This window comes from Danio rerio, chromosome 9, assembly GCF_049306965.1.
Source record: "Danio rerio strain Tuebingen ecotype United States chromosome 9, GRCz12tu, whole genome shotgun sequence".
NCBI lineage: Eukaryota > Metazoa > Chordata > Actinopteri > Cypriniformes > Danionidae > Danio > Danio rerio.
In genome coordinates, this window is record NC_133184.1 from 4,471,068 (window position 1) to 4,486,400 (window position 15,333).

Consider the following 15,333-nt stretch of genomic DNA (forward strand, 5'->3'; position numbering starts at 1 on the left):
AAAGTGACCATGTCAAACAGGAAACAAAGAAGACAATTTGCATACAAATTTAGAAAATGTATATTATTATTATTATTGTTACTAAATAATAGAATTTTGATTGTTTCACATTTTACAGAGTAAATCAGGCTACAGGACAGCAAGAAACAAAAGCATAAAAAGCTTTAGGGAAAGTGCCAGACATCTGCCTGCTCTCCTTCACGTTGAGACTTGAGCCAAGCACCTGGGCTTCTAATGGAGTGAATCATTCAGTTTTGGGGCTGAATGGAAACTACTTTCAGAGCTTTCACTGACACTAAGAGATGCTTGGAGCAATCCTAAATATGAAATGCAAACGCAAAAAGAGAAAAATTACTGAGACTACTTTGATGCAACCTTTGTCATGAAATTGCAATTCTGCAGACTTTCACCGCATTCAGCAGATGCAATATGGAAAACTCAGCATCACTGGGGAATACAGAGGTGGAAAAGTGAAGGATATTATTTGGAACACTATAACAGATTGAATAAAAAAATATATAATTATAATCCATGGAAGTTCCACTCAGCAGTAGGTCAAGAAAACAGGCATGATTGGTGACTAAAGCCAACGCTCTAAATTTAGCATTGGACATTCAGAGGTGTTTTTTGCTGAAATTCTGAATAAAGCTCTTGTGAAAGGAATAGCTGACAAATCACACTGCTAGCAACAAAAGGATTGTATGTGAAGACGGGTGAATGACATACTTTAGCAGTGGTTCCCAATCTTACCTTCATGTGACTTAAATTTTAACACCCAAAGTTCTTAATGACTGCCGTCCTGCATCAAGCAATGATTGGATTCTAATGCTGCGTTCACACCAGACGCGGCACGCGCATTAAGCGCGAGTGATTTAGATGTTAAGTCAATGCAAACTCGCGAATAGACATCCTGCGGCGCGAATGACGACAATTGCGCGATGCGCATGGCGCAAATGGCGTGGCGCGAATTGAGCGTTTTGCACGTTTAACGCTCTTAATGCGCGTTTCGCGCGAATCACTCGCGTTCAAAAATCTGAACTTCAGCAGACATTCGCGCCACGTTAACCTATCAGGAGCTTGCTCTTGTGGGGCGTGATTGTGACGTATCGCCTGTTGTCGGTGTCCCAGGGGAAATCCCCCAGCAGACACCGACAAGAAGTTCATCAAACTGGGCTGGGCTCAGTCAGAAGCACCGCTGAAAACCTCCATCAGCCAGGTTCAGTTTCTGGAGGAGTCTATGAGCTTAAAGAGCTGGATGCACCTCTGAAAGGATGTAGTGGACTCAGACTCGACTCTAAACGTATCAACGCTGTTTATCATCCTTCATAAAGCACATAAACACTGTTATTTTCTTCATAAAACCCATGTTAGCCCTTTAGCTATGAAGCTAGAGTCATGGGGCAGACAGAAGTTCTGCCCATCACGCGAATCCGCGTCTGTTCTGAAGTGAATTTGACACGCGAATGAAGCGGGGTTTGACGCGCGAATGAATACGGGTAACCTCAAATGTTCACGCGACTATTTATGCACGAATAGCGTGATTTATCCGCGCGTTCCGCGTCTGGTGTGAACACAGCATAAGACTAAACGTAATATGAAAGCGATTAAGGAACACATTTTAAAACACATCAAGATACATTAATTTATTGTACATTAATTAATTTCCCTCATTAGTTTTAAACCTCTTCCTGCCTTCTGTCAAATGTTTACCCAAAACAAAACCTATTCTGCAACCAACATTGCTAACTTTGTTTAATGCTGCAGTATTTACTGTGATAATCTGGTATCTGCTCCATAGTTGTAACCATCTCCAGTCTCAAGCCAAAATGATTCAAATGGCAGCGCCCTCTCGTCGACGGAGAATAAGGTGATAAGGAAAGACTAGGATTACTTATTAAATACAGATGCTTCTCAATCAGGGGTAATTTTGCCACAGCAGGTTCTGCTGCCGCTAGTAATGTGTTTGCAGCCTCTGACCACTAGGTGGCACAACTCTTCTACAAATTAGCAGGCAAATGTTTTTCAGTCTTTATCAGTAGCACTCAGCCTTGCCTGGAAAATGAACTAAGTTTGACTGTTATATTCAGTGGATAATCTTTTTAAACAGACAGCAGTTCATCTGAACCTATTATAGTGTGCACTGCAAAAAATGCTTTTCTTAATTACATTTGTTTTTGTCTGAATATCTATATTTTCTTAAATCAAGAAGCACTCTAGACAACCAAAATTTATAGTCTTAATCTAAGAAATAATATGCCAAAATTAAGTGTTTTTTTTTTTATATATATAAAACAAGCGTAATAATCTGCCAATTGGTTAAGCAAAATAATCTTATTTTACATCGGCAACACTTTTTTTTTTGTTCTTAGTCTGTTGGCAGATTATTTTGCTTGTTTAAGAAGAAAATCACACAGTTTTGACACATAACAAAACAAAATGCACTTGTGTAGAAAATGCTTCTTGATTTAAATTGGACTAGAAAGAAGTCAAAACCTCTAGGTAAGAAAGGCAAGTTTTTGCAGTGTGGACATACAATGATAAAAATCCATTATTATTAATATTATAGCCTTTATTTTACCAGCACATTGAGATTAAAAATGTTTTTTTTACAAGAGCCATCACCATAGCCATAAATTGTCTGCACTTTCTATGATGTTGACAAACACTGCCGTATTAGCATATTAGCATCCTGAGCAGATTGTACAGTCCGCCTTTTTTCCAGGGGTTTATTGTACAGTCTGCCATTGTTAGATTATCAGAAATGGGAAGATTATCCCCTATACCAGCGGTTCAATCCTGGTCTTTGTAGTCCCCTTGACTGCTTTTTTGGCATGTCTATGTACCACACCTGATTTAAATAACCAGCTCATTAGAAGAGAGCTCCATAAAGGACCCATAAGCTGCGTTAGTACGTTACGTTAGCAATGTATTAATGTGATCTCGACTTTAAAAGTAAAATAAGGATTTGTTTTGGTGTTACAAAGCAATTTACTAATTTAACGGTAAAACAAAACAGTAATTAGCGCACTTTAGTGATAACATAACTTAAGAAAAGTACTTTACCTTCAAAAGACGGTTGGTGACTGTGCATTCGGATCGGCGACGTGAAACGAGTCATCTCAATGAATCGAATCTTTTCTCTGACTGATTCATTTTACCGGAGTTTATAATGTAATTTACACCGTTACGCCAGTAGGTGGCGAAAGCGAGCGTCTTTTTAATTGTGAAAGACTATCTGATTGAACCTGTAAAGCACAGATTCATTAAAACACACATATTCCACAAACAAAAAGTTTATTTTTTTAGAGAAAAGTCTGTTTACATAGAATGTTTATTTTAATGTGTCTACTCAAGTCAATTTTGCCAAATAACACACGCGCACAAACACACACACACACACACACACACACACAAATATATATATATATATATATATATATATATATATATATATATATATATATATATATATATATATATATTAGTTGTAGTCATTAATAACTTAAAATATTGTAATTACCTTATACATGCATAATATAGACCTATAATTTATTGGCAGCAATGTATTATCTAATTTCAATTTTGCATTTGTGTCTTATTTAAAGTGTGTGATAAAAGTTTATAATAATTTAGTAATTAAATTTACTCTAACATTGCAGAAAACACATTATGGTTACCAATCACACTAACAATAACACTAACCTGCTTTTTTTTCAAGGATAAAATGAAATAAAAAGTGTACTTAAATGAAGATGTAGAAAATACTGATGTAGATACTGATGTTGGATTACTTTATTTATTTTGGATTTTCAAAGCATAATTGTCCTGATTATACTGCCTCTCAATGGTGAATGTGGTTACACTCATGGTATTATTTGATAGCTTGGTCATTTATTTTTCTAATTTGGCAACTGTCAGTTGTCATCTGGAAAATGGTTTAAATTTCCGCTTAGTAAAAAAAAAGTTAGTGTTCCATTTGGGACTTCACTACATTCATATACTAAGCTATTGAGTGTGTAAATGCATAAATACATAGTGCAAAATTGCATAGTGTGCGACACAGCTGTGTGTTGTTTCATCAAATTGCATAGAGAACAGGATCCTACTACTACTACGGCTACTACTCAGTAAGTACTGCAATTGAATTTAAACGTACTACTCGGCCGTTAGAAAAGTACGTTCTATACAGTATGAATGTGAAAAGTATGAATGGAATTCGGACATACTACATCCGCCATTTTGACTTAGTCACGTGACTTACCTGCGTCATTTGCGTCGATTTACTCCCATTCATGAATTCGCTCTCAGGGCATCCTGGGATAGCGCAGCGTGCATGGGATGCGCACTCCGGAATCTTGCCGGAAGTAGTAAGTCATCTGGGTACTTCTCGCATACTGTTTTTCGAATTCTATGAATTCGGACATACTACTCGGCTCGCATACTGATTTTAGCATACTGTATAGTAAGGAAGTATGCAGTTTCGGACGCAGCCTCTGTGTCTACACAAGATGCGAGTGGTGAGAAGTGATTCAAAGCGATAAAATCTAATAGGGATGATGTGCCATTGTATTTCTAAGTACTACTGACACAGATGACAAAGTAGATGTAGTAGAAGTACGTAAGTGACGTGTATAAGTGAAATGATCCCTTTTGACTTGCTTTATGAATTTAAGAAAACACCAATACTCCAATTATTGCTACATGACTCCTCTCCACAATCCATTGTCAATTCTCCAAGTAAGAGATGATTAAAGAGAAGGTTGTTTTTTGTGATTATCTGCGGGCTCATGTCTATGTCAGAGCACAGCTCTATTTTATTTGACAGTGCTGTAATGACTCCTAACACATTTGACAGGAACGCACCTGGCTTATTGTTAGAAAGTGGCGCTTCTATTCAGAAAATTATCACCTACTATCGAGAAAAGGCAGAATTGGTGTTTTTCACTGGTAAATTTTCACAAGTTTATTTGAACAAAACTGTGAGATTAACTAGCAAGATGCATTTGATGAAAGAACATTATTTGCTGAAACTATCTTCTCTGGCATCCGGGGTAAGGTAAAGTCGGAAAATATGTGTACAGTGGTAAGCTGAATTAGGGTTTTCATATGAAAGTTTTTTTTTTGCTAAAGAAATATAATTAATAAGTATTAATCAATTCTTTATTAAGGAGTGACTGACTAGTTTCATAGACAGCATGTAAATAGGGATTGGTTACAGCCTCCAGCTTTGCCAGATGTACAATAATTATCGTATTTGTACAATGATTTCGACTTCTGTATGATGTTTGATCAATAATGAAAAAAAAAATTCTGATAATTTCAGAATTTTTTTGCTATTAAAATGAATTTCATTGTAATCTTAGGGCAGGGGTGGCCAACCTTGTTCCTGGAGAGCCACCTTCCTGCAGATTTCAGTTGCAACCCATATCAAAGACACCTACCTGTAATTATCACGTGGTGTTCAGGTCCTAATTAATTGGTTCAGGTGTGTTTGATATGGGTAGCAACTGAAATCTGCAGGAAGATGGCTCTCCAGGAACAAGGTTGGCCACCCCTGTCTTAAGCTGCGGTCACACTGGGCTTTTCCTCCCATAGACTTCCATTCATACGCACACGAATGTGTCAGACCGGAAACGCAGGGTCATGCGTTAAGTTTCGCTGGTTGCTGCGGTGCAAAGTTCAAGCTTGGTGAACTCTGACCTGCGAAAACGCATCACTTGACTGCGTGAGACCAACCAAGGATCAAAACATGACCTCTCTGGACAAAAATCTAAAACATGGAGCAAATTCTGACTTTTTTAATGCCTAAAGGAAGGTTAATTTAATGCCTTCACTGCCATTACTTTCACATTTAAAATGTAATGTTGCTCATCTGTGCAGTCAGTGAAGCATAAGCTTTGATTGGCTGATCCTTTAAAGTAATGAGGTGGTGTCCTGTTATATTTTAATGCTAGTTTATTCCCACCCCTTGTCGCAGCGGCGCACGACAGAATTTCACACACACAAACTCTAGTGTGACCGTAGCTTTAGGACTTCTATACTTATTGATCTAGCTCCATCATTTTCTATCTCATCTTACGTTACATCTTCTCATCCAATCAACATGGACAATGGCTCTCTCATGAGTAAACATTCCTGCCAGGCGCGTCCGTGCTTAGGTCAGTAGTTTTTAGGTTTTCAGGTAGGTATGGGACGATAACCGTATTCAAGGTTTACCGTAGTTTGGAAAAGTGAAGGTTTTAAATCTTCAAAATGTTCCATTCCTAAGGTATATGTATATGTAAAAAAAAAAAAAAAAAAAAAAAAAATATATATATATATATATATATATATATATATATATATATATATATATATATATATATATATATATATATATATATATATTTTTTTTTTTTTTTTTTTTTTTAGGACAACAGTATCTCCAGCAGAAAAGATATCTGATCATGCCATTTTAAACTCTAAAGAAATCTGTCTTTTTGAAACTAATGAAGACAGCAGAAGTCAACGAGATACATTTGATTTATTAAGCCACATTAACGTGTTTACTGATCCAAAATACTTTGAACGTTTCTTAAAGTAAAATACGTTGGCTGCTTCTAAAATCCCCTACTACTCAGTAGGTATTGCATTTAAATTTACTACTTGACCGATAGAAAAGTATGTTCTACACCCCTACTGAAAAGTCCAGCTTAAACCAGGCTAGGCTGGTTGGCTGGTTTTAGCTGGTTTTTGGCCATTTCCAGGCTGGTTTCCAGTCATTTCCAGCCTGGTCTTAGCTGGTCAGGCTGGGAGATGACCAGCTAAAACCAGCTTGACTAGCCTAGCCAGGCTGGGAGTCCAGCCAAAACCAGCTATGTCCAGCTTAAACCAGGCTGGTCAAGCTGGTTTTAGCTGGATTTAGCTGGTCATTTACTAGCCTGACCAGCTAAGACCAGGCTGGAAATGGCTGGAAACCAGCCTGGAAATGGCCAAAACCCCTCTAAAACCAGGCTGGTCGACTAGCTAAAACCAGCCAACCTAGGCTGGTTTAAGCTGGATTTTTCAGCAGGGACAGTATGAATGTGAGTAGTATGGAGCTTGGATGCACTATGGATGCCATTTTGTCATCACATGACATACCTGCTTCACTTCCATTTATGAATTGTTTCACGGTGCATCATGGCATAGCGTAGCGTTCATCACTTCTAAATCTTGCAGGAAGTAGTAGGTCATCCTTTTTACATACTGTTTTTCAAATTGTATGAATTCGGACATACTACTTTTCTTGCATACAGTTTTTAGCATACTATGTCATATGAAGCAATTTTGGACGCAGACATCATGTTCAAAGTGATAAAAGTTATTGTTTTTTTACCCAGACAATTAAAAAGAACATATTTTAGAGCAGTAATCACAATACCGTGAAACGGTGATGCTTTTATCCAAGGTTATAATACCATGAGAAACTTATACCGGCCCATGCCTAGGTTGAGGTCAGTCTTTAACGAAAAAAAAGAGAAGGATGGGAGAGTTTGTTTTTTGATGTTCTCCTTTTTTCCTATTTAAACGTGTCATGTAAAAGTAGTTTTTTCATCGAAACAAAGCCACGAATTGGCTCATTACAGAAACTCTGAATGGGTTCGTGTACACCTGTGTGTTAAAAATTTAGGAGGGTGCATTGCTTTCAAGCCAACCAGCACTATGTTGCAGTCCATGACGACATTTTACTTCTAAATGAATCCCTCAACATCTGCCAACAGGCAGGTATCCGATAATGGGGACTAGGAGGTTGGATTTAAACCTTCCCAGTAAGGTACACCTAGTTGTTGTTTTTTAAGGTATTGTAGTAATTTGCATGTCATTTCGAAACACTATTTGTCTGGATAATGGCTGTATACTCTCCGTTTTTCTAAAAATAAGATAATTTTTAGGTTCTGGTACTTTCATTGTTCATACGTTCAGGTTCTGACATTTCCCATCTGGCAACACTGACAGCCTTCCTTCTCTTGCTTTTGTTCACTGACAATGAAACTGAATAAAATAAATACATGTCATCGTCTCATACAGCAGTGGTTATTTCTAAGTGCTCAGGTCTGTGCTTTTTTCAACAACGCTGTGGCTAATAGGAAAAAGTACAGAGATTCCCATGGTAATTGAGGCAAAACAATCTGCTGGAAGAGAGGTGCTCACTGGGTGTGCATTAACAGGACACCACCTCATTACTTTAAAGGATCAGCCAATCAAAGCTTATGCTTCACTGACTGCACAGATGAGCAACATTACATTTTAAATGTGAAAGTAATGGCAGTGAAGGCATTAAATTAACCTTCCTTTAAATCATTTCAATAAAGGCAGAAGGTGCACTTAAGTCCAGGGATATTAAAATCTAATATTTCATTGATCCTTCACCAGATTTCTATAAAGAAATAACGAAAAATTCTGATAAAGAGCTTTTCACTGATTCCTAATGTCCTTAAAGCACATCAAAGGCATCCTATTTAAAGTCCCTGTCATGAAACCAAAAGCCATATATATTTATTTATTTCTAAACAGAATTCATGCGTGGGTAAAATTTCCGCATTTACAATTTAGGTATACAACTACCTCTGGTGGTTCTAGTGTTAAGAGGTGCAGCTTAGAAATACTGCAAACATTCCTGTGTTCCTAAAATGAGATTAAGACCAATTTCAAACCATTTGAGAGAAAGAAATATAAATCAATTTTTGGGTAAACTCTTCAGAATGATGTGACAAATAGCAGCTTTTAACCAAACTAATGTCCCTTTTTCTTTTGAGACTTTAAATTTTATTTTCATTAGGCATAGTCTCTTTATTCATTAGTGGTTGCCACAGCAGAATGAACCGCCAACTTAATCAGCATATGTTTTACACAGCGGATGCCTATCCAGCTGCAACCTAGTACAGGGAAACATCCATCCATACTCATTCAGACACATACACTACGGCCAATTTATTTTACTCAATTCACCAATACCGCTTGTCTTTGGACTGTGGGGTAAACTGGAGCACCTGGAGGAAACCCTCACAAACATGGGGGGAACATGCAAACTCTATACAGAAATGCCAGCTGATGCAGCCGGGACTTTAACCAGCGACCTTCTTGCTGTGAGGCGACAGTGCTAACCAGGGCTTGACATTAACTTTTTTGATCACCAGCCAGTGGCTAGCAGTTATCCAACATTACTAGCCACTCACCATTTTCACTAGCCACACTTTTGTTGTTGGGAAAGTATATTTTATATGCATAAATATGACTTTGACATGCTAAAATGACTTGATTTAAATTTTTTGGAATGTCCACATGCCTCCTCATTTATTTTACTTATTGTGTATGAGCTTGCTCAGTGAGCATGAGCACACTGGTCATGGTTTCATAGTGTTGTTTTGCAATTAGTTTTTATTTCACATGACTTTTCAGAGCTGAAAGGATTTACCAAATTTATCTCTGACCACATTAAAAATAAATAAATAACTTTTTTTTTGCCACAAATTTTAAATAATGTGTCAAAACAAGCAAAATATAGCTGTATACCATACTTTTTATTTAACAAAACATATCTTAAAAAAAAAAAAAAATGTTGACACCAGTTAACTACACATAAATGGGAAGTTAATATCCTGTATTCTGTTTAAATAATCGTTAAAGCGAAAGCAACCAGTGCTGCTTACAAAAAAGACTAACCAGGAGCTCTTGAAAGCAGCAGGACTGTGGGTGCAAGAACATAACGTTTTGTCTAGTCTCTTTGAAAGAGAACCGATTACACCATTTGCGTTTCCAGGCACGGCTGTTTCAGGTAAAACGGGAGCATGCACGTGTTTTAAACAGTTGCGCGCATCACATCAGCTGTTGGCGCGATTGATTATCCTCTCATTCAGTATTCAACCGGCTTTCTTTAGCCCGCACGAACAAAAATTATATTTGTCAGTCATGCTGCTTCTCGCTTCTATGGTCGCATTTGCACGAATATTGGGCCATCCTTATTGTCGAACCCTGCTTTTAAGAAAAACTACAATTTAAAAATTATTTTTAACCAGCCAAAGTGGCTATTGGAGATAGCTGTCAAACCAACCAGAGCTAAAATCTACCCGCATTTGGCGGGTGTTAATGTAAAGCCCTGGTGCTAACCACTGAACCACTGTCACTTTTCTGACATTTTCACGAAAAATAACAGCCATAAAAAGCTTAGTGTGTTCATCAGCAGTTTTTCTATTTAAAATAATCATCTAATTATTAATATTTATGTCTAATGTGTTAAACATGCACTGTAACATAAGCTCAGTGAAACAAACATTACGTTAATCAACATAACAGTGTGAAATGAATAATGCCTAATAAGTCACATAGGAGAAACTGTCCATCATATGGCTTGGAAAAAAATATTTGCTACCATTTCCTTGGCAAATAAATATGTACAGCAGGTCATACCATAAGAGGGAGAGGGATATTTTACCATGCAACAGTGGGTGTCATCCAAACCAGTCCACCAGAGGAACACATGTTAGCCTACTTCATTAGTACTAATGTGTATAATGAGTCTGTGTGTTTCCTTAATATGTTTATGTGAAGCGATCAGAGTTCATCTTTCGTAGTTTGGGCGGCAGGTGTCCATCCATGCGGCCTCCACCACCAGACAGTCTCTGTAGTTTCGGTGGCAAGTCCGCAACTGATTTGCTGATGGCCTCGCTGGAAATCCTAGTCGTCTTGGTAACCTGCATTTCCTCTAAGACCCCAGGCACTGAACTGATGCGCTGGAGCTTTATAGGCAGTTCGCCAAGGCTGTATGTCATCTCTGATGTGGTGGAGCTCATTCTCAGGAGCTTCCTGGGAAGCCCATCTCTACCTGTCATCTTCTGAACTTTGGCTGGTAATTTGGTGGTGCTCTCTGGATCTTCCAGTAGTTCTAGGCAGTCAAGGGAGCTGTTCTTTTCTCCGCTGTTGCACAGCGATGGGGCCATGAGTGGTGAGGACATGAGTAATGCCTCGTCCTGTTCCTTTGCACTGTAGGGAGGTGTGGGAACTTCGAATGTGGCATGGAACTGAGAATAATCCACTTTAAAGAAGCCCTCCTCTAGAGAGATGACTGGGAAGAATCTGTGGCCCCAAAGCACCTCGTCCTCTGTGTATGATGTCCGCGCTTGACAAGTCATGCCTATGGACAAAGGTACAAGAAAAGGAATGTGAATAAATAAGAGTAGTCAAAATCAAAGATTTATTAATTAGCGTAGAGGTCTGCATTCTGAATTTCTGAATAAAACGCGGTAGCGGTTAGTAACTCTGGTGTAATTTGAACGGGAGGGGCAGTCTAACAATATAGCGCTCTTGAGTCCTGATATTATTTCGGAACAGCATATCTGTGATTTCCTGAATGTTTTTGAGCACCGGTACAGCCAGTGCTCTCAACTGTTACATGCTAAATGCATGAATTAGATGCATGGTTTTTTCCCCAGTCTGTGTGCGCATCATCTGCATAACGGTCCTCAGCGTGGGCTTTACCAATATGGGAGAGCAAAGTGAAGGTGCGCTGTCCTTCAGCTTGCATTAAAAAATGGTCAGTTTACTGTCCGGAAACCCACATTAGGTGAGTCTTTTACATGTGTCATAGACACAAATGGAAAAAAAATAGGCTTTGCGCAATGTGATAATACCTCAACGTTTTACCCTTTAAAAATCACAAGACTGTGTGGGAATATTAATTTATATTATCTGTATTTAACTGAAAAGTTGTTTTTAGGGTGTGACAGACCTTAAATGTCTTAGTTTCCTGAGCCATGATGGTCTCCAAAGTAATGCAAATTGTCAGTTTCACAGCACTGCTGTATCTATCGTCTCTGTCTCCAGAATATCATTTGCACACTGTTTTAATGCTAAAATGTATGGTGAATGGGTAGTTAAATGCTGATGAGATCGGGCCTGGAAAGGCATGTTACCCTGCTGACAACAACACTTCATTTGCATGCTTTGTTTTAGACCAGGGGTGCTCAATCCTGTTCCTGGAGATCTACCTTCCTGCAGACTTCAGTTGCTACCGATATCAAACAACCTGCCTGTTATTATCAAGTGGTGTTCAGGTCCTAATTAATTGGTTCAGGTGTTTGATATGGGTAGCAACTGAAATCTGCAGGAGGGTAGATCTCCAGGAACAGGATTGAGCACCCCTGTTTTAGACTGTCCCCACCAACATGTATCAAATGTATTTCAAGAGTTCACACTTAGCTGATGATTGATTATAAGCAAGTTTGGCATGCTGTCCCAGGAGAGAGCCCTGAGCTCAAAGGTTCTTGAGCTCTGGGCTCCCTCCCGTTTGGAGGGCGAGAGGGGAGCCTTGAGCTCAGGTAGATCTCGACAACTCCCCCTTGATAAAAACTGATGACTAAAAATTGAATGCTATGAAAATATAGCAATAATATTAACTGTAGTGCAAAATTTATGTGTTTTAGATTTATCAATTTCCTTGTTGTGCATGTTTTTTGGAATGTGGGAGGAAACCAGAGGACCCGGGGAAAACCCACGCAAGCACGGGAAGAACATGCAAACTACACACAGAAACGACCACCGGCCTGTTAAAGGACTAGAACCGGTGACGTTCTTGCTGTGAGGCGACAGTGCTAATCACTTGGCCACCATGCCGCCCTATGGAGGGAAAGGTGAAGAGGTAGGGTGGAAGGGGGGATTCTTCAAATCGAAGATGACTGTAGTGAAAAAACCCTGGCTCTTTATAGTGGGTTAGGAATGGCCTGATTGGTGGATCATGCATGCTAATGCAGAACCAGCCGTGTTCAATCATAATCACGTGCTCCTCTCGAAATTAGTTTATGAATAAACTTCACTTAAACTGAGTGTCTGTTGTACCAATTGAGAGTTTCTTTCGATGCGCCACAGCCATGCTGAGTTCTTCTTATTAAAGGATTCTGCTTTGAAGACAACCGAAAGTTCTCCCTGGTTTTTTGGGCTCGTCTTAGAATTTCACAACAGTTTGGTGCCGCGAGCCAGACTACAGAAATTCACAACAACTGGAACCTCAGGTTTAACTCTTGATGGTAATTTTGTCATAAATTAAGAACATGGACCTGTTCGTTGATAGCAATTTGTCATTTGAAGGCCATATTTCAAACCTTTATGAAACAGTTCTGTTTATTCTTATGATTGTTTTAAAATTAGAAGTTAAAAAAGTAATGCTATGACATCATGCTCTCAGTACCTAATGCATAAAGCAAATCTGTGCTTATCCAAACTAAATTGCAAAAAGTAGTGTATTTCTTCTTATCTTGATTTGTCTGTTTCTCTCATATACCAAGGTGAACATTGTCATTTATACCAAATGTAATTTATAACATTGAAATCGTCATTGTCAGGAAATAACCTTGACTGACGGGTACCTGCACTTCTATTAAGAATCATGTTCATTGAGCTCAAGGCCCCTGAAGAGGGACCTCAATTCTAAATTGTTGTGCAAAAATCATTTAAAAACCATGTGTGGACAAAAACCTGTGCGTATGCCTCTCTTCCAGATTTATAAATAGCAAATGATCTTGAAGATCTTGACTTCTGTCAGATCTCCACCTTGTAAACGCCCCCTAATTAATATCATTACCATATGAAAGAGCACATGCCAATATCCAATTTTCTCTGCTTGAGATTGAAGAGCACAAAGAAAGAAAAACTTGTCAGAGTAGGGTAGAGGCTCCATATAGAACATTATAGAAAAAAAAATATTACTTTTTTATTTATGGTTGTGGGCAACGCAGTGGGTCAATTTTATCCTGTAAAAGATTGGATGCTTTTACTGGATGTTCGAACAGCTGCAGTACTTCAACTGCAGTGTGTATGCCTGCAGTAATTTTCCGTGTTTTACAAATATGAACGTTGTTATGAATTTAAGTGCACACACACACCAGGGCCGGAGTGGGACTCCTTATCAGCCCTGGAGTTTCAAGCCTCAGACCGGCCCACGACTGACTGTATTAAAATAAGTTAATTTCCAATTCAGTTTCTAATTACACTATCACGTCTTTTTTTGAGAAAACAGCTGCTTTAGAACTTCAAATGTTCAACAACCCTAACAGTATTATATGTGTTAACAATAAAAATGAAAATAATTAATTACTCAGACGAGGATCAAACCCGGGTTGGTGGCGTCGTAACCTAACGTGCTAACCCTCATCTGAGTTATATCATCATTAACCTGCAGGCTGCATCATGCCCACGAGGCTGCGAGAAAATAGATAAAAAGAGCAGAGCTAGTCAAATAATGAATAAGAACATTGTGGTCAAGTAAATAAATAAATTAATTTTAAAAGTGTGACTGCTGAGAGCAACAGATTCTGGAGCTAGGGACACTATTCTCCCGGTCCTCCCGATTAGCCAATACGGGCCTGACACACACTCTAATGCTGCGTTCACATCAAATGCGGAAGAAGTGTCAAGCATGAGGGATTAACATGTTAAGTCAATGCAGAGGCGCAAATAGACATCCTGTGGCGTGATTGATCTCGCACAAGTTTGCGCGAGTTGGAGAAATCAGAACTTCAGCAGACATTCATGCCGCATTAACCAATCAGGAGCTTGCTCTTTTGGGCCGTGAATATGACGTAGAGCCTGTTGTTGGTGTCCCGGGAGGAAATCCTCCTGCCGACACCGGACAACAGTTGATTAAACTGGGCTTGGCTTAGTCAGAAGAACCGCTGAAAGCTTCCAACATCCAGGTTCAGTTTTTGGAGGAGTTTATGGGCTCACAGAGCTGGGTACACCTCTGAAAAGATGTAGTGGACTCAGACTTGGAAATTAATCGATTTTCAGCCTTCATAAAGCACAGTTATTCCCTCAATAAAATCCATGTTAGCCATTTAGCAACAAAGCTAGAGTCACCAGGCAGACAGAAGCCCAGGCCATGACACGAATCCGCATCTATTGTGAAGCGGATTTGATGCGCGAATGTAGCAGATTTGACGGGCAAATGAAGCGAGTAAACTCAAAATGTTCACACATCTATTTACACGCGTATAGCATGATTTATCCATGCGTACCGTGTCTGGTGTGAACACAGCATAAGATCGAATATGAGCATGCACACATTTTATAAATGAGGACCCAGCTCTGCCTCTTCATTTGTTTGACTTGTCCCCTGACTGAGCCTGGTTTCTCTCAAGTTTTTTTTTTTCCTTATTTCCATCAGATGGTGGAATTCGCGTTCTTTGTCAATGTTTGAAGGAATTGGCCACATGTTGCAAAAATGTGATTAAAATAATAATAATTTTACAACAAAAAATAATAGACATGAACTGGACTTAATGTCTACAACAACTAATGTCTCTTCTCGAATCAAAGCCAGCT

General features: G+C 38.8%; 1 protein-coding gene across 1 annotated transcript in view; it reads right to left on the reverse strand.

The window, feature by feature from the left end:
- Window positions 1-8,506: 8,506 nt before the first annotated feature.
- kcnj3a (potassium inwardly rectifying channel subfamily J member 3a) overlaps window positions 8,507-15,333 on the reverse strand; it is a 34,737-nt gene continuing 27,910 nt past the window's right edge. The window contains exon 4 of the mRNA XM_002663310.8: window positions 8,507-11,152. Within this exon, the coding sequence (XP_002663356.3) occupies window positions 10,560-11,152 (593 nt within the window). The 3' untranslated portion in view covers window positions 8,507-10,559. The remainder of the gene's footprint in view (window positions 11,153-15,333) is intronic.